The following is a 22,331-nucleotide window of genomic DNA, read 5'->3' as shown; positions in this document are numbered from 1 at the left end:
AATTGTAATTAATTTCATAATAAGTAGTCAAAAAAGAAAAAAACAAATACAAATACATCTCCTAATTCTAAAAAAATGAATATAGTTTTATCAAATTAGGGATCTTACTGAAAATTGAAGTATTAAAAACAATATAAGGAACCGAATATTTTACCAACTGACTAATTAATTAGTCAATAAAGAATGAACCCAATTGAAATTAATTCAAATTAGTCGATACATGTAACCAATAAAGGGTTAATCCATAAAATCAATTTGAATTTTTCAAAATAAAATAAAATATATATATATATAATAAAACGAATTGCTGTGTATATACTATGTGTAGAAATCGAGAACAAGTTGACATAAATAAAAGTAGTAAAATAAAAAAGGGAAAAGGGGGGCCCAGCCCAAATTCGAAGAAGGCCTCAAAAATCAGTTCACCAACCCCAGAAACAGTAATTTTGTTAGGACCAAACGGAACATAACGGTCAACTATTGTAGCCAGTCTTCCTTATAGTTATTAGCAAAGACTTGGCTTTATTATTATCTTTTATTTATTTTTTAATTGATTTAAAATAAAAAAAGAAAGAAGGAAAAGGAAAAAGAAGAGCAGCTTCTCACTTACGCGCGTGGGAAAAGAAAGTGGTGAAAGAATCAGCAGCAGCATTATATATATATATAGACAATCAGGCTTGCCTTTTTCTAATAAGCTCTTCATTCATACCCACTACTACTACTACTACTACTTCCTTCTTCATTTCTTCTCTACAGCGATATTTCCCTTAATTAGAGAGAGAATATAATTTAATTTGGTGATATATCGATCAATCTAGAGAGAGAAATTAAAAATGGATAACTGGAGGAATTTGATACACATATTTGTGACAGTATTTCTGTCATACTTTGCTTCTTTGTTGGTTAATCCGACCATCGCTGACGTCACTATGGAGGCTGTCTGCCCCGGCCAAGATGAATGCTCCCTCGCTATTTACCTCACTGGCTTTCAGCAGGCGGTATGTATATTTCTATTTCGAATTATTTCATGTCATTAATTAATTAATTAATTAAACATCACAACCACCACCGGAAACCACCACCACTGCCGCCAATTTATATATAATATTCTTTGGCGTGGTGCATGCACTTATTTACAACATATAATTAGCTCAATTTTTCACGTCACGGCGGATTGCCCGAAACACCATTCTCGTTTACTCGATCAAACTTTTCATAATTTCTTATTTAATTAAATAATAATTATTATTATTGTTCTTTGAGATGGATATATGACCTAGTTAGTTCCATGGGCTTAGGTAAGAGTATATATTATTTGATTTTAATTCGAAACTCCTTTTTAATATTTTATTAGATAGAAATCGTCAATTAGCATATTACGAATACATTTGCAATTTTTGTGATTAAATACAATTTCATATATAAAACTCACTAATGAGGTCCAATTTACAAATAATTTTACCTAATCTTCTATAATCTTTTTTCCCTCCAAAGAAAAAAATAAAGGAAAAAAAAAAGAAAAAAGAAAAAGAGAAAAGGTGAATAAATATGGATAATGGGAGAAAGTCATGATAGGTGGGTGCCTTAAATTTTAGACACGTTTGACGTTGTCAACTCCGAACTAAATCAATCAGCCGACTTACGTAAACATGTGAAAATTGCACATATTTGTCTACCTTAATAATCATTATTAATTCAAAAGTTACTACATAAAGTACTTAATAATAGTGGATTATCTATAAGCACAACTTTTTCCTTAATTATTTGTTTTCTTAATTAGTACCTAGTAATTTATTATAAGTGGAGGTGGTTGTTACGTTGTTGTTGAGACGGAATTGATAAAGTGATGTCATGCTGATATGTGCCTTCAACCTACTTTTAGCTAATCGATCACCTTAATAATGAATTAATCACCATTAACATATAATACTTAACATTAATTTAATTCTCCTGGTTAATGATTAGTAGGTGGCATCCAATTATTATTGTTTACTTCTTTTGTTATGCTTACCATGTCTCTATATATCTTAAAAAAAACTAAAAATAATATTAATAATGTTTGAATATTATTAATAATCCCTACCTAATCCACATCATATAAAATATTCACCAACGTGCATCACTTTTCTTTTTACCTATCATATAAGTACCTCAAAAAAGTTCAATTTATTAATTAAAACATATTTTTTTTAAATTGTTTTTAATTTTATTTTAAATATTTAATTTATTAACATTTAAATTAAATAAATGCAGATTGCTGGAATAGGGGCTGTGGTTATGATGCCAGTGATTGGTACTCTTTCTGATGTCTATGGTCGAAAAGTTTTGCTCACAATTCCCTTAACACTTTCCATCTTTCCACTTGGTAATAGTTACTTAATTAATTATGTATTTATTTAATTTTTTAATTAATTAATTAATTAATTTAGTGAGTGTGAATTAATAAAAAATAATAAATGTTTGCTTGAATTTGCAGTAATATTGGCAGTGAAAAGAACGACAGAGTTCTTTTATGCTTACTATGCTTTGAAAACGTTGACTTCCATGGTTACCGAAGGTGGTATCATTTGCCTCTCCCTCAGTTATTTGGTAATAATTTAACTCCCTTAACTAATCAACGCTTTCTTTTCTATTTAAAAGTCGCACTTCAGTAACACGTTTTTTAATTTTTTTCTCTTTTTTATTTTGTTGCAGGCTGACAATGTATCGGAGGGAAAGCGTGTTTCGGCATTTGGACTCTTGTCTGGTGTGGTAGCTGCAGCAACTGTTTGCGGTACATTCGTTGCTCGATTACTTCCCACAACTCAGATATTTCAGGTGGCGGCGGTTGTCGCTTTTATTGCAGCAATCTACATGAAAATATTTCTTAAAGAAACAATTCGAAACGCCGCCGTCGAACCTCTCGAAGAGCCAATCTTGAAATCGGTTACCGAAACCAGTACTACTAATCAGGATAAAATAATATTGAAGCCCGCAGATTTATTCAAGAAAATGCCATTACCTAAGGATATAATTAACTTGCTCAAGACTAAGTACGTACTTAATTTTCAGTTTTATTTTTCGGTATTCAAAAATCGAAATACGTAAAATTTTTCTAACATCGTTTATCCATCGGTATTGCAGCAAGACAGTATCACTAGCATCGTTTGTTGCCTTCTTCAACAGCCTTGCCGAGGCAGGAGTTCAAGCTTTCTTAATGGTATAATTAACTTAAATTACTCTCTTTAATTAATTCATTATATATATTTTTGTGCATATAAAATAATTTATCCTAACGTTTTTTTCCCGTTTAACTGCAGTATTATTTGAAGGCGCGTTTCCACTTCCAGAAAGACCAATTTGCTGATATATGGCTTATTACCAACATTGCATCCACCCTATCAAGTGTATGCATGCTCGAATACCTTAATTATTAATTACCTTCGCTTAATTCCTCGTAAAATTATAAGTTATAACTAATTAAGTTTATCAAATTACGCGCGTAAATGCAGATGGTCTTAATGCCTATTCTAGCTCCACTTCTAGGAGAGGAAACACTTCTTTGCATTGGACTTTTCGCTGGATTCGTGAATGTACGATCACTTCATTACTAAATCATCTTTTCGATAATTAATTCGATTTACGTATATATCATAGTAATTAATGAAACGATTAATTTAATTTATTTCTGAAATTTTGTTTATGCAGATGTTATTAGACAGCATAGCATGGGCACCATGGGTACCTTATGCCTCTGCTACGCTTGGAGTCTTCCTTTTCCTAGCAAGCCCTAGTGTGAGTTATTACATATATATTATCTACAAATTAATTACCAATTATTATATATTGTACTATATTAAGAGCTATTTCTGATAATTTTGGAAATTAATTATACAGATAAGATCAATTATTTCAAAGCAAGTTGGACCATGTGAACAAGGGATTGCTCAAGGTTGTCTTATGGGAATAGCTTCGTTTGCGAATATTATATCCCCGTTGATATATAGTCCTCTTTCCGCATTGTTTCTTTCCGACACTGCCCCCTTCAAATTTCCCGGTTTCAGTATATTATGCGTTGGACTTGCATGGGTAAGAAATTCATTATCTTTTGCTCTTTTTTTTCAAGAGTCTACAATTTTTTATTTTATTTCTGATTAATTTTTTTTGTTTTGCAGTTTGCGGCTTTTATTGTTGGTACTATGATAAAGATTCAACCGCTTTGGTCGTCGAGAGACAGAGCGAACAGTGAGCCATGCTTGTTGGCTTGAGAATTCATATGGAGAAAAAAGACGGAGCAAATAAAGAAAAACACCTCGTTTTCACGGCCTAAAGTTTCGTTTTTGCTTTTAAAAAGAAGGAAAAAAAACGAGACTTGTATCATTTTTCGAAGGCTTTTCGAGGGCTTGCTTTGTGGAGTGCAGTGGAATATGCTTGTTATTATTTATTTATATAAAAATGTATATATGGTATGGTATATGTATGTGGCTGTCTACTAACATTTGTATTCGTTTACACTAGAAAAGTATGGTTATATATTTATTTTATTGAAGGTTTGGGAACTTAATTATGTGTGTATTTTGTTAGTGTACTGCAAAACAGAATATTTCCAATGTATTTTTCCATATAACAAAGTTTTGGTTTCTGGCTAAAATATCATGAAAAAATTAAAAATAAATAAATAAATAAAATTAAACAACGCCTCGATAATATCCATCTCTTTTGGAATTCGAGCTCGCTCAATTTTAATTGTTAGAAAAATAATCATGTTCACTAGAAGAAATAACTGGTAAATAATGAATATATGTTTGAAAAGCTTTTGGAAATCAATATTCACATCACTTCGGGATTTCCTTTTACAATATTAATAAATATTATTTTATTTACACAAAAGAAAAAAGGTAGAATTCTTTGCCAACATTATTAAAAAATATTTTAGTTTAGTAAAAAGAAAGTAAATTTGAATAAGTTTTAAAAGAAAAGGGGTCTATACGTATTTGTATCTAACATATATCAGGGGAGAATAGTATAATTTCTCCATATTTGGTTAAGGTGAAAATATAATCTGAAAAAAATAATATCAAATGTAAATTGTCAGAATAAAGAGGGTATAATTGTAATTACATAGCTGTGATTTGTCCAATAATGTAGGGTAGGGGGTACAAAGGAGTGCTGGGAAACAAAAAAGAAATTCTGTTATGAAGAAAGTAGAATCAGTAAAAGTCAGAAATGTATGCCATACATACATGTCCTACACTACTCTCTCAATATCGCTATCAACAACAACTTGTTCTTATATTAAAATTAGGGGGCTAAATAATAAAACATGGACCCCCATGAAACCCCTTCTCCTCCTATTTTGAGCTCACTAATTTACTAATTAATCCCCCCAATTTATTTTTTTGGTACCACCACACCCACAGTGTATGTATGTAATCAGGGTCAATCATCTTAAACAGTATCATCATATATACTAATTAATTCCTACCAGACTTGGCCTTTTCTTTCCCAAGTCTTTTTCTTTGATTTTTTTTTAATGATTAGCAGCTAGCCCTCTTGCAGTTAGGTTACGTGATGATATATATAAATTTTGCTGAATTAATCAACATTCAGATGCATAAATAATTACATACACATATATATATACCTCAGTGTGTGTGTGTCTGCCACAACATAAGTTAATTATACAAAAGGCAAAACAGGGGATTGTTTGTGTTTGAGTAATTGTTAGAGAGAGAGAAGAGAGAGAATGGAGAATTGGAAGGATTTGATACACCTTTTTGTGATGGTATTTCTATCCTACTTTGCGTCGGTGTTGGTTAATCCGACGATCGCTGACGTCACTATGGAGGCGGTCTGCCCCGGGCAGGATGAATGCTCCCTCGCCATTTATCTCACTGGCTTCCAACAGGCGGTATGTGTGTGTATGTGTTTGTGTGTATTATTTGAATGTATGTATGTATATACTTGGAATTCGTGATGGAAAAAGCGCACCACCGCCATGTCATCCACCAATATTTTGCCGCTGAATGTGGTGGCGCGTGAATTTAACAACACAAATTAAATCGCATGTATAGTTGCTCCACTTGTCGAATCCTTATCTGTTCAATTTGTTCTGTGGTGGCGCGTGAATTTTGCCGCTGTTTAATTGCTCTAACAAAACTCGTGTTTCAGAATTATTCGTAGCTTCTTCAATGTTAATTTGATTTGATTCTCAAAAAAAAAAAAAAAAAAAAAAAAAAAAAATTGTTGATTTGATTCTACATTATTTCTAACGTCGGCATTGTTTAGTATGCAAAGAGTTGACGGTGAATCCAATTTTGACTTTTCTTGCCAAAACAAAAATACAAGGTTATATATTATTATATATCATTAATAATGGACAATGTATATAGGTAATAGAATAATAGGATTATGATTGGTAGGTATATGTTAATTTCGGACACACCTCTGACGTGGTCAGATTGGTAACTACTTAGACGACTTGTGTTAAACATGTCAAATTGCTAATTACCCCACCCTATTAGAGTGGTAATATTATAATCAAAGTTAAATAAAGTCTTCAATTTTGGTTTAAAAGTTGATTAATCTTATATATAAGTGGAGAGTTGTTGAGATTTAATTGATTATTCAGACTTAAAGTTAGGTGATGTAGAATTTTCAGTTTGATTATTTCAATTTGGATATATATAACTATATATCGTTCATCCTACTTTTAGCTATATGAAAATTCCTAATTCCGCCCCGTAAGGTCATAATCACCCAAGTTAACACTTCTAGATCGAGTTTGTCACATATTCTGAATTAAAATTATATACGTCACAAAAGGGGCAAATCACAATGATTTTCTTTAAAAGATTCTATTCGAATATTAATTGTATAGTCAACCTTCGTTTTTTTTTATTTTTTTTAAATTCAGAAATATGTTTACACCAGGTCTTAATCTTACTGTCATAAGATTATGATTAATCAACCTACTTAATAAACTATTGAAAAATAATAAAAATTATTGATACCTTAACGAAAGATTTCTATACTAATTACTAATACAATCATTCGCGCCATGAATGTAATTAATACCTCTAATGTAAAACTTGATCAAATTAAAAAAAAAAAAAGAAAAAGAAAAAACATAATATATTGATTTTTTTAATGTTACATGTAATTGATGCAGATTGCTGGAATAGGGTCTGTGTTTGTGATGCCATTGATCGGAAATCTTTCGGATTCCTATGGTCGAAAAGTTTTGCTCACAATTCCCTTGATCGTCGCCATATTTCCACCTGGTACGTAATTTTAATTTTTAATTTATTATTATCATTAATAATATAAATTTTAGAATGTTTACGAGATTGTATATATGTGCAGCAATATTGGCAGTGAGGAGGACAACAGAGTTCTTTTACGTATACTACGTAATGAAGATTTTAACTGCTGTGGTTACCGAAGGTGGTGTCATATGCCTCTCCCTTGGTTATTTGGTAACTTCCCTTTATTATTCTTCTTCTAATATTGCATTATTTTTATAATGTAGCATTTCTTACATAATAATAATAATACATTGCCGTATGATAAATATGTTGTTTTTGGCAGGCTGACAATGTATCGGAGGGAAAGCGTGTTTCTGCATTTGGACTCTTGTCCGGTGTGGTAGCTGCAGCAACTGTTTGCGGTACATTAACTGCTCGTTTACTTCCCACTAATCAAATATTTAAGGTCTCACTTTCTTCTTTTTTTTTCCTCTGTAAATTCAAGATTCTTAGACACAAATCGTAAATTGGTTTTTGATGTTAATATGTATATATATATATATATGTGATTCAGGTGGCAGCGGTAATAGCTGCTTTAGCAGCAGTTTACATGAAGATATTTCTCAAGGAAAGAAATCGAAAAGTGGATACTCTGAACGAGCCAATCTTGAAATCAATTGGTGAAGATGAGAATGACGAACATCCATTAAAACCCAAACACCCCGTCAACAAAATCCCATCGGCACATGATATAATTCGCTTGTTCAAGACCAGGTAACTAATTATAACGATATTTTCTATTCAATCTTTTTCCAACTTAATTACGAGCTAACTTAATTAAAATCAAACCCTTTCTTATTTTATATGTGTACAGCCCCACCGTATCACTAGCATCGGTTGTTGCATTCTTCAATAGCATTGCTGAGGCTGGAGTTCAAAGCTTCTTAATGGTAAGTACTAAGTACTCTCCTTTTCTCAATGTGTAATTTTTGTGATTTAAAAAAAAAAAAAACCCCATTAATTACAACGTTGTTTATGTTTAATGCAGTATTACTTGAAGGCGCGGTTCCACTTCCAGAAAGATCAATTTGCTGACATATGGCTTATTACCAATATTGCATTCACCATATCAAGTGTATGCTACCTCCAATGCCTTAAAAATTACCTAGTACTCTTTCTTCGTTTCTCTTCGTTTAATTCTTCGTTTTAAAAAAAATGCAGATGGTCGTAATGCCTTTACTGGCTCCACTTCTAGGAGAGGAAACACTTCTTTGCATTGGACTTTTCGCCGGATTCTTGAATGTACGCCACTTAATTACTAAATCATCTTTTGAATAATTAATTCGATTTAGGTATATATCATAGTGAATTAATGAAATGATTATTTATTTTTGAATTTTTGTTTATGCAGATGTTATTAGACAGTATAGCATGGGCAGGTTGGGTACCTTATGCCTCTGCTCTGTTCGGGGTCTTCCTTTTCGTAGCAAGTCCTAGTGTGAGTTGTTACATTTATAAATAGATATACAAATTATATATATCATATACTCTTGTAAGAACTATTTCTGACAACAAAAATTTAATTATTTTGGAAAATAATTATACAGATAAGATGCATTATTTCGAAGCAAGTAGGGCCGTCTGAACAGGGGATCGCTCAAGGATGTCTTATGGGAATAGCTTCGTTTGCGAATATTATATCTCCGTTAATATATAGTCCTCTTTCTGCATGGTTTCTTTCCGACACGTCGCCGTTTAATTTCCCGGGTTTCAGTATTTTGTGCGTTGGCCTCGCATGGGTAAGAATTATTATTATTATTATTATTTTCTTTTTTAGATGTATCTAACATTTTGCCTATTACTGATTTTGGAATTTGTTTTATGTTGTGTTGTGAAGTTTGTTGGTTTTATTCTGAGTGTTGTGATAAAGATTCAACCGCTTTGGTCAAGAGAGAGAGCCCGGAATCAGGTATGCGTATTGCCCTAAATCAACGGCCAACGGACTCAACCTGCGATTGTTCTTATGAAGTTTCGGTTTGCTGATAAATACTTTTACATCTTGCATCATTTTTTTGAGAAAAAAGAAAAAGAAAGAAAGAATATAATGTGGTATTTTGTTATTTTGGAAATGTAAATATCACGTGACTTGTGAAAATGTACGTTGTTTTCACAAAAAAATTAATTGGTTTTTGTTTTTATTGTGTACCAAACTTTATGATATATTCATTTTTTAAATGCATCAACTCAATTGAATTTTAACATTTTAAAGACATTGTAGAAACGATAAGAAATCGATTAAATAATAGTTTTTTCTGGTCCCGACTCTGTAAAAACCTACTAAATTATTAGTTCGAAAATTTAATATTTCGCTAAATTAATAGAATTTTGCTAGTCTCGACTGTATTAATTTACAGAGGTTTAACAGCAAGAAGAAGAGAGCAACCTTGTCTTAGGTACATGATGATACATACACAAAAATATAATTTATAACACATTTGTTGAATGTTTCCACATTTATTTCTCTCATAAAATGCAATATAAATACAATGTGAAACCATGGTTAAGGTCTATACTCTACGTTTATTTCTTCGCTCACTCTGTCTCTTCTCGAGACAAACGGATTTATATTTATCACTACGCTCAGAATCAAACCTACCACCTGTACATGTGTATATATGTTTGTAATTAGCAATAATCGTGCAGTTTATTTAAAACTAATTTTAAACAAAGTCAAGTTTTCGCTTGTTAATCAGATGGTGATCTTACATATGCGAATCCAATGCATAGTACACAGAAACCTGGGAAATTGAACGGTGCTCTCTCAGACAGAAATAAAGCTGTAAGAATTAACAAATTAAATACACGTTAGTAATTCGATCAAGATACACATGCATATATTTTCCATGACGGAGAAGTATGAAATTGTCGAGTTTAACCTGACAGAGGACTAAAAATTAGTGGAGAAACGACATTGGCGAATGACGTTATGCCCAAAATACATCCCTGTGCTATCCCCTACGATAACAAAAAAATCGGAATTTTTTCTTCTTAAGACGACACGTCGAGACGGAATTTCGCAACTTTGTAAAATAAAATGTTAAAGGTAAAGAAACGATAACATCGACACACTACTTCAATCGTAAAACTTACTTGTTCACTGGACTTAACTTCTTTGGAAACTATGCTTCTGATCTGCACTTCAAAATATATATCATTAAAAACATTCTTGATATAATGAAATTGAAATATAAAAGAAGTTTGTTCAGAACTGAATTACGAAACCTACACACGGGCTCGACAGTGTAAAGAACATCCCCAGCGATGCAGAAGCATATGGTACCTACGCAAACAGAAAAAAAGACGGAGACAAGTTGGTGACGTAGTATTATAATTAGGAGACGTGCGTTAAGAATGCTTAATGCAAACTACTAACCCAAGCTGACCATGCTATGCTATCAAATAGCATCTGCACAAAATAAGAAAAAAAAACAAAGTTCAATTAGTATGTCAAAAAAACGACATAGAAAATGAAAAAATGAGGGCTTGAATTTGGAGTGAAAATGGAAGTTACACGCACATTTAGGAATCCGTTGAAGAGTGCAACACAAAGCAGCGTCTCTTCTCCCACAATAGGTCCTAATATAGGCATGAAAATAGCCTGTAGGCAAATAGTGACAATTTGTGGATATATAATATATATATATATATCAATAGAATAAATGAAACGGGAGACAGAAAAGGAAGAGTCGATGAAGTTCGAAAATTGTAGCTATGAAGATACATTAGTTAGAGTTGCTCCGAGGTTTGTAATCAGAAGTACTACTGCGAATTGGTCCTTATTGAAGTGGAAACGGGCCTTCAAGAAATACTGCAAGATAAGAGAAGACAAACAAAAGACTAAAATTGTTATTTCACGTTTAAAACGAGATTTGATTTTAGAGAAGAGATAGGGCCGAATATCCAGCAATGTCACTCAAGAAACACCATGTTCATATGATATATATATATATATATATACCATCAAGAATGCTGCACCTCCAGCCTCAGCGAGACTAGTGAAGAAACTAACAGATGCAGCTAGTGCAAATTTATTGCTGCAATAAGATGAACACACAAAGTTGAAACAAAATCGAAACCCCGTAGGTTACTTCTTCGTAAAGATCGATGTTAGAATATTTATAAGATGATGGTTTGTACCTACTCCTGAACAGAATAAATACATCTTTTGGCGATGGAATTTGATGAATGAAGCTTATATTTTCCGATGATTTGCTACTTCCTTTTCCGGGGTTCAAGATTGGCTGCTCCAACAACATATCATTTTTTTCACGAACTGGGTCTTTGAGAAAGACTCTCATATAAATTGCTGCAACAATTGATATAACTGCGGCAACCTGACAAAATATAGTTTTGTTTTCAGTGAAACATTAAAGCAAACAGGTGGCGGGTGTAAAAATTATGTAAACAAATGGAACGTACCTGAAAGATGTGAGGTGTTGAGAGTAAACGAGCGGCCAAAGAACCACAGACGTTTGCACCGCAAATTACACCGCTCAATACTGAAAATACGGCCACTCGCTTCCCTTCTGCTACACAGTCCGCCTGGGAAATAAAGTTCCGGTTGTTTAAACTAGTTGAGAATATTAATAAAAAATAGTAATTACATTTCTATAATTGGAACGAATATTCCATATTGTAGATCAAAATATAAATAATTTGAAAATTTAATTTATTCATCCACTTATAATATAATTAAAAAAACGCAATTATTGTAATTATAAAATGTAAATTTGTGATGAAATAAAAGTTTAAATTTATTAAAAAAAAATAATTGATAAGACGATGAGTAGAGCATAGTACCAAATAGCCAAGAGCAAGGCAGAGAATACCACCATCTGCAACAATGTCGGTCAATGTCTTGAATACATAGTATGCATAATAGAAGTTCGTCGTTCGATTCCATGCCATAATTACTGCATTAATTACAATTAATTCATAACACTGACAACCAATCTTAATTAAATAAAAAATAAAAAATGGAGAATATATTGTAACATGTACATACCAAGTGGTATTATTGCAAGAGTCATAGGAATAGTCATCAAATTTTTCCGACCATAAACATCCGAAAGATTGCCGATCATCGGCATCATCACCACCGCACCCAACCCAGTGATCTGCATTATATTGATTAGAGTCGTTATAAAGACATATATAATTAGCTAAGAACATATATAATATATGTACGTACAGCTTGCGTGAAACCGGTGAGGTAAATGGCGAGCGAGCACTCCTCTTTACCGCCGCCACAAACAGCCTGCACGGTAACATCTGGGATCGCCGGATTCACCAAATATAATGAAAAATATGACAGAAACACCGTCACGTACAGGTGGCTCAGCCTTCCCAGCTCCTCCATCACCACTCTTCTATTGAACTACTTTGTCTGTGTGTGTGTGTGTGTGTGTGTGTGTGTGTGTGTGTGTGTGTGTGTGTGTGTATGTGTGTGTGTGTGTTTAATTCTCAGGTGTGCAGAGATTGAGAATGAATTAATCTAATGTCAAGTATGAAGCCATGATCTGGTAGCTAGATAATGAATTATCTAAAACAAGACATCAATTATTTGTTATACTATTTTCATATTCTATTGTTTGGTGATTACTGAATGGTGCCCACATTAAAACAAAGCTAGGTGTCAACAAGTCACAGAATCAAAATCACATCATCTATATATATATACATATGATATTTCCACTAAAAAGTAATTATAATCAACACGCATAAAATGCCATGTGAAATATTATATATGATAATTATAGTTAAATCACCACTACAACCACAAAGCACAACCACCTTATCTTTATTCTTTTAGTGAATTTTTGACAGTATGCATGTGTCTGTTATGCCAAAAGCCCTTTTCAAAGACTTGTTTTAAACGTGCACATTTTTCCCATCTAAAAAATAAATAGAATCACTGCACACATAAAAAAATATTCACTACATTGCCTCATCACTAACCAACAAACCGGAAAAAACTCGAGTCACAAAATTTCATATTTCGATTTAAAAAAAAGAAAATCGAAAAGATCAATCGTACAGAATATTGGCAATCTTTGCAGAGGCAACCTTTATAATGTGCATGTAATATATCAACCCTTGGCATCCCGTAACGTCTAGATAGCATAGTTTCTTGCAAGATGTCACGATTTTGAGGAGGTCTTTATCGACCAATGTCGAATTGGAGAAATTTACGAGCTTCAAGCAATTAAATCCGGTACTAAGTGCGCGCGAAAACGATGGCTCCAAATTACCGTTCCTTCTAATTCCCCTGATATTAGGGCAAGAGATGCTCAATTCCTCCAGAATCGAAGCGTTGAAATACGGAGAATCGGAGAAATCTACGAGCTCGAGCTTTTTACAGCAGTGGATGATTTCTAATATTGCTGCTTGTGAAGCATTGTAAGATCCATGGAAAGATATGTGCTTCAAGTTTGGGCACCTAGAACATATATATATATAATGTTGTTATTAATTAATTTAACTGAAATGTTAAATGTCGTTTCAATTTCACTAATGTCGTTTTGACTTCAAACCTGATTTTGACATATTTCTATTTTGATTTTGGCAAAATTCGAAACACGAAAACTGTAGTCCTTTGGGTTAGCTTTCTAATCCAATTAAATCCGCTAGATTGGATGCCTTGTGACAAAGTTATGCATGAATGAGTCACATTTTGAATTTTAGATACCTCAATACATCAAAGTTATGGGCAGTATCCATTGATTGATTGATGTATATCTTTCTCGTATGACATCCAATTTTGGTGATTCAAGTTGGATTAGAAAACTAACTCAGAATACTACAACTTCTATTTTTCGAGTTTTGCAAAATTTGGAATTAAAAATGATCAAAATCACGTTTGAAGTCGTAACGATATTATTAAAGCTCGAACGACATTTATCACATCCCTTAATTTAAAGATGGAAACAAACAACTATGTTTTTATTATTAATTTAAATTTAAAATAATTTAACTGTAAATTCCCCCAAATAAAATTGACAGATAACAGTAATCAAATGTGTTAATTAATACTCACTGTTCGGCGATGAGGAAAAGAATAGCGCCATCGTTAGGAGTGGCGCCGGCGGAAGTGAGAAATGGGAAGAAATAGATAGAAGTCACGGCGGCGCCGCCACCTGCTCTTCCGATCAGCCCCTGCAAGCTTGCTAAGCCACGGTGAGGATGTGGGCTTCTCCTCCCATCATAAGGGTCCACAAAACTAGCGAAATTAGAGTGAGAGTCTAACAAAAAGGCAAAATCGGCGGCCGAATTACCAGGAAAATAGTGATTTTCAGCCACCATGGAAGCCCAGCACGGGGGATGGCGAGCGGCGTGGGCCCATGATCTGCAAACGAAAGGAATGTTATGGGATCGATCTTTAATGGAGGTTCTACAAAATATATTCGCAAGAGCTAGGTTTGGTAGAGCCTCCCATGGTCTTTTCCGATCCATTTCTCCGGCGGCGGAGTTTGGTGACACCGCTTTTCAAATCACAGCCTTAGTTAAAAGTGGCAATCCTTTTGTGGGAGTAATGAAATATTATAATGAAATGCTATTTACGGTTACAAAATTGCTATTTGCGATTTTTTACAAAACTCCCCCAAAACTTTCCAAAAAAATCAAACCCCCCCCCCCAAACTGCAAATAGTAAAAAAAGAAAAAAAAATTGAAAATTCAAAATCAAGCTTAAAAAAGGGTTGGGCTTCGATTTTTTGATGTATTTTCGACTCTTTTATGTGTAATATGCATTGGGTAGGTCGATTACGGAACCAATTTTATGTTAAAAAGCCCTACAAATCGATTTGTAGGGCTTTTTTTTTCGCAAAAAAATGTTCGAACGCCCAAGATGGGCGCCCAAGGCGTGTACGAAACTCATTCCGGGCGTTCGTATACGCCTTGGGCGCCCATCTTGGGCGTTCGAACATTTAAAAAAAAAAAAAAAATCTTTTTGCACTGGACGCCCAACTCGGGCGCCCAAATGCAGCTTGCACGTCCAACTTGGGCGTGCACTGCATGAATGAGCGCCCAAGTTGGGTTTTTACGCGTTTTGGGGGGTTTTTGGATATTTTTTGGGAAGTTTTGAGGTTTTAGAGAAATAAAGTATTTTTTGTTATAAACCGCAAATAGCAATTTTTAAACCGCAAAAAGCAATTCTCAATATTATATCACTAGTGAAGAAATTGTTCCATCTAAAAATTGTATCACTACTTTTTTAATTATTAAGAAAATCACAAAATATTGTATGCTATGCACACGTTTTTTGGTAAAAATTGCTCAAATTTCAAAAAACAAAAATCATATTTTTTAGTACTCAAATATATACTATAGAAGATGTTTATTCAAATATAGTCAATAAATTGTTCATCGAAAATCATTTCACTACTTTTTGAATCGTCAAACAAAATCATAAAAAAAACCGGATATTACACGTTTTTTTTTTTATTTAAGGTCGCTAAAATGTTGAAATAATAATTATTTGACACTCAAAAGTATATTACAGAAGACAGTTTGTTTAATCAGTAGTCAGAAAATTGTTCTTCTAAAAATTGTTTCACTACATTTTTAATGATCAAGAAAAATCACAAAAAGATCGTATGCTATAATAGCACACGTTTTTTGCTAAAAATCGTTGAAATTTTCAAATAAATTATAATATTTTTTAACACTCAAATATATAGTATAGAAGATGTTTATTCACATATAGTCAGTAAATTGTTCATCAACAATTTGTTTTCGGTGTAGTGTGTGTATTTTTTAAGTGTGTGTTTTCGGTGTCGCGTGTGTCTTTTTTTTAGCGTGTGTTTTTTGTGTAGTGTGTGTATTTTTTTAAGTGTGTGTTTTCGATGTAGTGTGTGCATATTTTTTAGTGTGTGTTTTCGGTGTAGTGTGTGTAATTCTTTTAAGTGTGTGTTTTTGGTATAGTGTGTGTATTTTCGGTGTAGTGTGTGTATTTTTTTCTAGTGTGTGTTTTCGGTATTGTGTGTGTATATTTTTTAGTGTGTGTTTTAGGTGTAGTGTATGTAATTCTTTTTAGTGTGAGTTTTAGGTGTAGTGTGTATAAAAAACTTTTTCACGACAAAATTACCAACAACTGTATACTATAGTACACAGATTTTAGTTAAAATTGGTGTAACATCCAAAAAATTATTTCACGATCAAAATCACCAAAAATTGTATGCTAACTACACAGATTTTACCCCAAATTTGTGTAGTTAGCATACAGTTTTTGGTGATTTCGATCGTGAAATAATTTTTTGGACGTTCCACCAATTTTACCCAAAATCTGTGTACTATAGCGTACAATATAGCGTACAGTTTTTGGTGATTTTGATCGTGAAATTTTTTTTGGACGTTCCACAAATTTTATCTAAAATATGTGTACTATAAGTATACAGTTTTTTGTGATTTTGATCGTGAATTTTTTTTTGGACGATCCACCAATTTTGTCAAAAATTTGGTACTATCAGTTTTTTTGTGATTTTGATCGTGAAAAAGTTCTTGGGCCAATGTACTATATACAATTTTTGGTGATTTTAATTGTGAAAACCAAAACCAGTGTACTATATAGCACATGTTTTTTGTTAAAAAAACTCAGAAATGTTCAAAAAAAAATTTAAAAATAATTTTGACCCAAACATATAGTATATAATAAATTTATCCATAATCAATCCAGAAATTGTTCATCTAACAATTGTTTTCACTAATTTTTTGAATTATCAAGAAAAAATCACAAAAGATGCACGACCTTATTCTATATTTTGTACAAAAAGAGACCCAAAAGCCTGTCCTAATACGAACACAAACAGGAGTCTTCACCGCCTGTGGTGTCTCTACCATCATCATCATCATACTCATCATCTTCTGATGAAGTGACAGTGAAATCATAATCATCATCCGATGATGAAGCATCATCGTCACTGTCAGATTCAAATGTGAGACAAACGTGTTGTGGCAGATCCCACCCGACATCTGAATTATTCACCATTGCTCTCAGAGCTTGTGGTGCGCCTCTGCAAAGCAAACAACTGCAACATCAAATCCTCCGGAGAAATCATCCGGTGCATCCCACCCCCTGCTACTACGAGTCTTCGCTGGAAACACAGAGTATTAAAGATCATCAAAAGTCAATATAACATATCCCAATTATCAACCATTTCTTTTTTCATAGGCAATACCATCATCCATCATGGGATCTAATTCATATCAGTCATCAAAAGTCACCACACCCAAAATCACTACAATCATCAACGAGCAAATCATCATCAGCAGCAGTTGGACTGTCGATATTGTCATCATTCTCTGATTCTATGGTACCTCCAACAACCTCTTCATCATCAAAGAAATTCTCGGCAAACTCATCATTTTCATCTAAATCTTCAATGGAAGTGAACTCAATACTATCATCTTCCTCACTGTCCTCTTCAATATTAATATTATCAGGAATACAGTCACCAGTGACACAATTATCACCGTCATCACTGTCACCATCATCATCATCATCATCATCATCACTGTCATCATCCTCGCTGTCATCATCATCATCGTCATCGTCATCATCGTCATCATCACCAGAACAGATGAAGTCGCCGTCATCATCGTCGTCATAAAAACCATCGAACGGGAAGAAAGCAATTCGATGAGGTATCAGATTCATGACCCTGTCCTAATAAATAGATGGGGATAAATTAGAACTTCATCTGCTTCCACATAATTTCAAAGAAAGACAATGTCAACTATAACATGATTTTTAAAATGCAGATTAAGATATTCACCAAATATGGTAGACCAAATTTAACAGGAATTTAAGCTCCACATCTCCAGAGATTTTGAGTCATGAATTCCCTTATATGTGTAGTCTTTGTCACTACTTTCCTAAATTTTCACCATCGAGGCAGTTTCAGTTCGAGAGACAAAAATACAGAAGATTGGAGAAAATATTGAACACGTACAGTTGCAAAAACAAAGTTACAAGCGCATATGTCTGCAGATCTTTGAAGTTAGTTTACTTCGATAGAAGCAAAGGGCAAATTGGAAGGGAAAAAAACGGATACTAGAGCCAAGATTTAAGACGTGTGACGTTAAGAATATCCCCAAATGAAGGCCATCACTAGAATTGTGGATAAATACTAACTATACTTACCTAAAATGGATCGATAGAATTGTTTGATATTTCAAAATTTCACAGGGGTGAGTTCTTGGTTTCATTCAGTCATTAACAACTTGATTATAATATTAGATTAGCACCACTTATTTGTAGGCGAACTTGAAAGAAGTAATGGCTTTTGAGAACTCCTCCCAAGTACTTTTTTTCCAGGGAGTACTTTTACAGAAAACCAAGACCATGCATATCTTATAACAACTAAACGGAGGTATCTCTGCAGTATAACATTCTAAGTAACTGGAATATTATAAATAAGTTTCTTCACTCACTCTGTTAGGTTCCATCACACAAAATTAACAATACGATGAAGGCTAGTTTATAACCAAAATGATCACATACCTTCTGAATATTAGTAGGCAGAGTGGCTCTATCAATGGCTTTTGGGATCCATATTTTTATGTCATGCTCTATTCCACTGCTGGCTAGCATCGTAGTATGAGGATGAGGCTCAATGCAATTCACCACATTTCTATCTGCTTCCATAACACGAACAAGATCTCCACCCCTTTTCCTCCAAATGAAAATCCGGCCACAATCTGACCCACTCACAACATACTCGCATTTAGGACCAAAGAAATTCACACCCTTCACAGTCTCACAGTTCCTATGCCCTTTGTAGGCCTGCGGAACATCTTTTACATTGGCCGCGTCACTTGAAATGGATGAGCCTGAACACTTATCCATGGTCATATCACCAGCATCACTGCCATCGAAGATATCAGTCGCAAAAGCTGGATCAGGTCCCAATCCACCATCCCTTGTAAATAGATAAATAAACTCATCATTGTAAGACACGAGTAGCTCGCTCTGATCGGAGAATGCCAACCCTGTTATTCCCACATTGTCATCATCAATTAAATGTGGGGGACAAAAGAAATCAACAGGCCGGTCATATTTGGATGATGAATCCCAATTATAACTACGAATGTCGAATAGTCGAGCAAACTGATCTGATCCACCAACAGCAAGTAAATTTGGATTTCTTGGGTCTATTGTAATTGAATTTAGATGAACAGTGGTAAAATAATTCTGGCTTGGCAAGGGTCTACAAGTAAAGAGGCAGGTAGGACTTCCAGTTCTCAGATCAATCTGTTCAATAGATAATGGTCACACCATCAGTCTCACAATAAAACCATAAAGATATAAAGTCACCCAGTTAAAGAATACACAACTATATGGCAGAGAAATATACAGATGTTATTTCTTTACAGGGGTGTTATATGCTGGTTATCTAAAACTTTCCTATTAATATATTTTTCAATACAAGTGATTCGTCATTCCTGTTTTAAAGAACAATAAACAAGGAAACATAGAAGAAATGGTTCTTGAAAATCATTCAAATAGGATGAAAGAATACAGCGATCCCACATCAATCGCAACTCAAAAAAATATTGAGAATGGGTTGTGCTTTTCCCCAGGAGACAGACAACTCTTGCTAATGACATTTTCAATAGTCATCTGCCCGACCATTTAAAACTTATGTAATGAAGAATCAACATAGAAGGCCATGAATTTAATTTAAACAAAATAAATAAATTAACTTACATGCTGAACTAATCCATCCTCGCCACATGTATAAACAATATGAGGGCTCCCAGGTTCAATGGCCAACTTGTGCACCCGTCCCTGATGTCTTGCCACTAGTTTACTCTCCACTTCACACTCAGCAATTTGAGTATGTCTCACCTGAATGTAAAAACACACTTATATAAGAAAACACCCTTTCAAATGCTCATGAAGCAACACAATACTATCCATAAAAATAACTTGACTGAGTTGCCTCCATCCATAACATAATTAGAGAAGCTCCCCTAAACAAACTTTCAAGTTATTTATCCACATGAAAAAATTTCTAGAATGCGATTTCACGATTGGAGAGAGCATTAAAAGTAGGCATTGACATGGTTTACTCACTCTCCACTTCACACTCAACACTCAACACTCAACAATCAGAGAATGTATCACCTGAATGTAAAACATCACTTGTGAGAAAACACCCTTTCAATATCTCATGAAGCAACCCAATAATATCCATAAAAAATAACTTCTGAGTTGACTCAACTTTCAAGTCAATTATCCACATGAATATAACTAGATGTAAATAGATTAGTATATTTACCTTATACTGATTGATTCTGGGAGTGATTCTAGGAATATAATCTTAGTTTCCTTTTGTATGATGATTGTATATGTATAAATAGGTGCAATTGTTATTGCATAATACATCAGAAATTCATTCACCTTCTTTTCATTTACAAAAGTAAACATTTCCACGGAAGCAACTTGTTTCTAATCAGAGAGAGAGAGAGAGAGGAAATCACCTGCCCATCAGCAGCACATGTAACAATGCTTCGCTCATCAGTGTAAGGCATGATCTTTGCTTGGAAAACATTGTTATGATGTCCTGAATGGAAAGAGAATTTTGCTTGACCAGATTCCCAATCCCAGAATATGACCTTCCTATCATCAGAACCCGATACTAGAACATCACCCGCTGCATTAAAGCTAACAGTGTTCACGCAACCACGGTGCTTCTCAAGCTTTTGTAGGATATCAAGACGAAGCACGAGATCCTGATAACCATGAAATGGGAAAACATAAAAATCTGAACACTCACATATACAAAAACACCAAGTTCCTCCTAGATGGAAATTCAGTAGACAATCATCATCGATTGAACATGAAAAGGGTGGGAGATAAAAGTAAAATTTATGATATTGTTTCACCAATAAGACCCTAGCCGTGCTATAAAGCAACATGCAGATGTCAGACTATATTGCTTCAGTTTACAGTACGAATAATAATCCTGTGTCACAAATGTGCAAAAGAGATAACTCCAGCATTGTATAGTAGTATCTAACTAGTGATCTTCCAAACAGTGCTAGAGATATGGGCCACATGGTCCTCACAATTTGAGTTTGTGATACACACTCAAATTAAAACATGAATTGTATCTAATTGCACTCTCAAATCCCAAGTAGTCGAATTAACACACCAAACACTCTAAAAAACACATCAATTATGCACGAGAATATGTACCTGTGAGTAAGATATATAAAACAGAAACTGAATCCGATACAAATAAGATATCAGACAGTTAGGGTTATGGAAGTGAAACAAACCTCGGAAGCGGCAAGCCGGTGGGCGAAGCTTCTAGTGGAGAGGGCGCCCACTTCACGTTTCCAAACATCGACAATCGACGAATCGAGACCCGTTCTACCTCTCCTTCTCATCGTCATCCACTCCTTAACTAACAATAATTCTTACGAATTCCGTAAATACACCCGCTAATAAAATCAAACAAATGGGAATGCAAAAAAAAAGCGATCGAGTTCAATCCATAAAAGCTTTTACCGAACAAATTACTCAAAAATATGTGCCGATCAATCTAGACGAACGACGTATTAAATATTCACGTACACATTTATATATATATATATTAAAAAAAAAAAAAAACCACACAGAGAGAAGAACAATTTGTATTTCGGATTTTGCAAAATGATGAAGATGAAGTTGGGGTTGTCGCCTGACGGCAAAGGAGAGTATAGAGTTCGAGTTGGGCTTTACCCATAATGCATCTAATTAGATCCATTGGGCCAAAGGCCTACTCAACACAATCACTAGTACTACTCACTGCTAATTTTTATTTATAAATTGTAATATAAAATGTTTATTTTCATGGAAATTTATCTTTTTAATATATTAAATATTTATTTTCATGGAAATTCAGATAAATTGCATAATCATATTGATAGTTAAAAATAAAATAAATTAGTATTATCAGATAAAAATTGTCCCCTTTTAAAAAATGAATATCAAACTTGGAATTTCCCACTATTTGATTTCAAGGGACTAAAGTAAGAAAAGAAAATTACAGTTATCCA

The 22,331-nt window shown here is 33.6% G+C and overlaps 5 protein-coding genes across 6 annotated transcripts; 2 read left to right on the top strand and 3 right to left on the bottom strand.

Annotated features, from left to right (window-relative positions):
* Positions 1–655: 655 nt before the first annotated feature.
* On the top strand, positions 656–4,610 carry LOC105957797 (uncharacterized). The gene is made up of 10 exons (XM_012981759.2): positions 656–998; positions 2,254–2,365; positions 2,477–2,589; positions 2,695–3,032; positions 3,124–3,199; positions 3,300–3,386; positions 3,492–3,572; positions 3,688–3,774; positions 3,877–4,068; positions 4,155–4,610. The coding sequence occupies exons 1-10, from the start codon at positions 834–836 to the stop codon at positions 4,245–4,247; spliced, it is 1,344 nt and encodes a 447-aa protein (XP_012837213.2). The 5' UTR covers positions 656–833; the 3' UTR covers positions 4,248–4,610.
* A 727-nt stretch (positions 4,611–5,337) lies between these two features.
* Positions 5,338–9,461, top strand: LOC105957389 (uncharacterized). Its single transcript, XM_088821823.1, has 11 exons — positions 5,338–5,890; positions 7,151–7,262; positions 7,345–7,457; positions 7,570–7,692; positions 7,801–8,000; positions 8,101–8,176; positions 8,275–8,361; positions 8,448–8,528; positions 8,638–8,724; positions 8,834–9,025; positions 9,124–9,461. The coding sequence occupies exons 1-11, from the start codon at positions 5,726–5,728 to the stop codon at positions 9,211–9,213; spliced, it is 1,326 nt and encodes a 441-aa protein (XP_088677949.1). The 5' UTR covers positions 5,338–5,725; the 3' UTR covers positions 9,214–9,461.
* A 233-nt stretch (positions 9,462–9,694) lies between these two features.
* Positions 9,695–13,042, bottom strand: LOC105957798 (uncharacterized). The gene is made up of 14 exons (XM_088821818.1): positions 12,478–13,042; positions 12,292–12,403; positions 12,087–12,199; positions 11,706–11,828; positions 11,424–11,620; positions 11,245–11,320; positions 11,008–11,094; positions 10,804–10,884; positions 10,660–10,692; positions 10,513–10,566; positions 10,377–10,418; positions 10,163–10,241; positions 9,993–10,063; positions 9,695–9,885 (listed from the first exon to the last, which is right to left on the bottom strand). The coding sequence occupies exons 1-14, from the start codon at positions 12,643–12,645 to the stop codon at positions 9,787–9,789; spliced, it is 1,335 nt and encodes a 444-aa protein (XP_088677944.1). The 5' UTR covers positions 12,646–13,042; the 3' UTR covers positions 9,695–9,786.
* A 128-nt stretch (positions 13,043–13,170) lies between these two features.
* On the bottom strand, positions 13,171–14,816 carry LOC105957390 (uncharacterized). The gene is made up of 2 exons (XM_012981312.2): positions 14,323–14,816; positions 13,171–13,725 (listed from the first exon to the last, which is right to left on the bottom strand). The coding sequence occupies exons 1-2, from the start codon at positions 14,736–14,738 to the stop codon at positions 13,314–13,316; spliced, it is 828 nt and encodes a 275-aa protein (XP_012836766.2). The 5' UTR covers positions 14,739–14,816; the 3' UTR covers positions 13,171–13,313.
* A 2,093-nt stretch (positions 14,817–16,909) lies between these two features.
* On the bottom strand, positions 16,910–22,320 carry LOC105957800 (uncharacterized). 2 transcript variants are annotated; one of them, XM_012981765.2, is made up of 6 exons: positions 21,570–22,320; positions 20,769–21,020; positions 19,993–20,133; positions 18,787–19,536; positions 17,462–17,949; positions 16,910–17,377 (listed from the first exon to the last, which is right to left on the bottom strand). In XM_012981765.2, the coding sequence occupies exons 1-5, from the start codon at positions 21,684–21,686 to the stop codon at positions 17,497–17,499; spliced, it is 1,713 nt and encodes a 570-aa protein (XP_012837219.2). In that variant the 5' UTR covers positions 21,687–22,320; the 3' UTR covers positions 16,910–17,377; positions 17,462–17,496. The 2 variants fall into 2 exon arrangements, with proteins under 2 accessions (XP_012837219.2, XP_012837218.2); XM_012981764.2 differs by having other exon boundaries at positions 16,910–17,949.
* Positions 22,321–22,331: the final 11 nt, after the last annotated feature.

The sequence above is a fragment of the Erythranthe guttata genome, chromosome 2, assembly GCF_056151865.1.
Source record: "Erythranthe guttata isolate IM_541 chromosome 2, IM_541, whole genome shotgun sequence".
Lineage (NCBI taxonomy): Eukaryota > Viridiplantae > Streptophyta > Magnoliopsida > Lamiales > Phrymaceae > Erythranthe > Erythranthe guttata.
The sequence above is the reverse complement of the archived record's forward strand: the minus strand, read 5'-3'. Positions and strand labels throughout refer to the sequence as shown.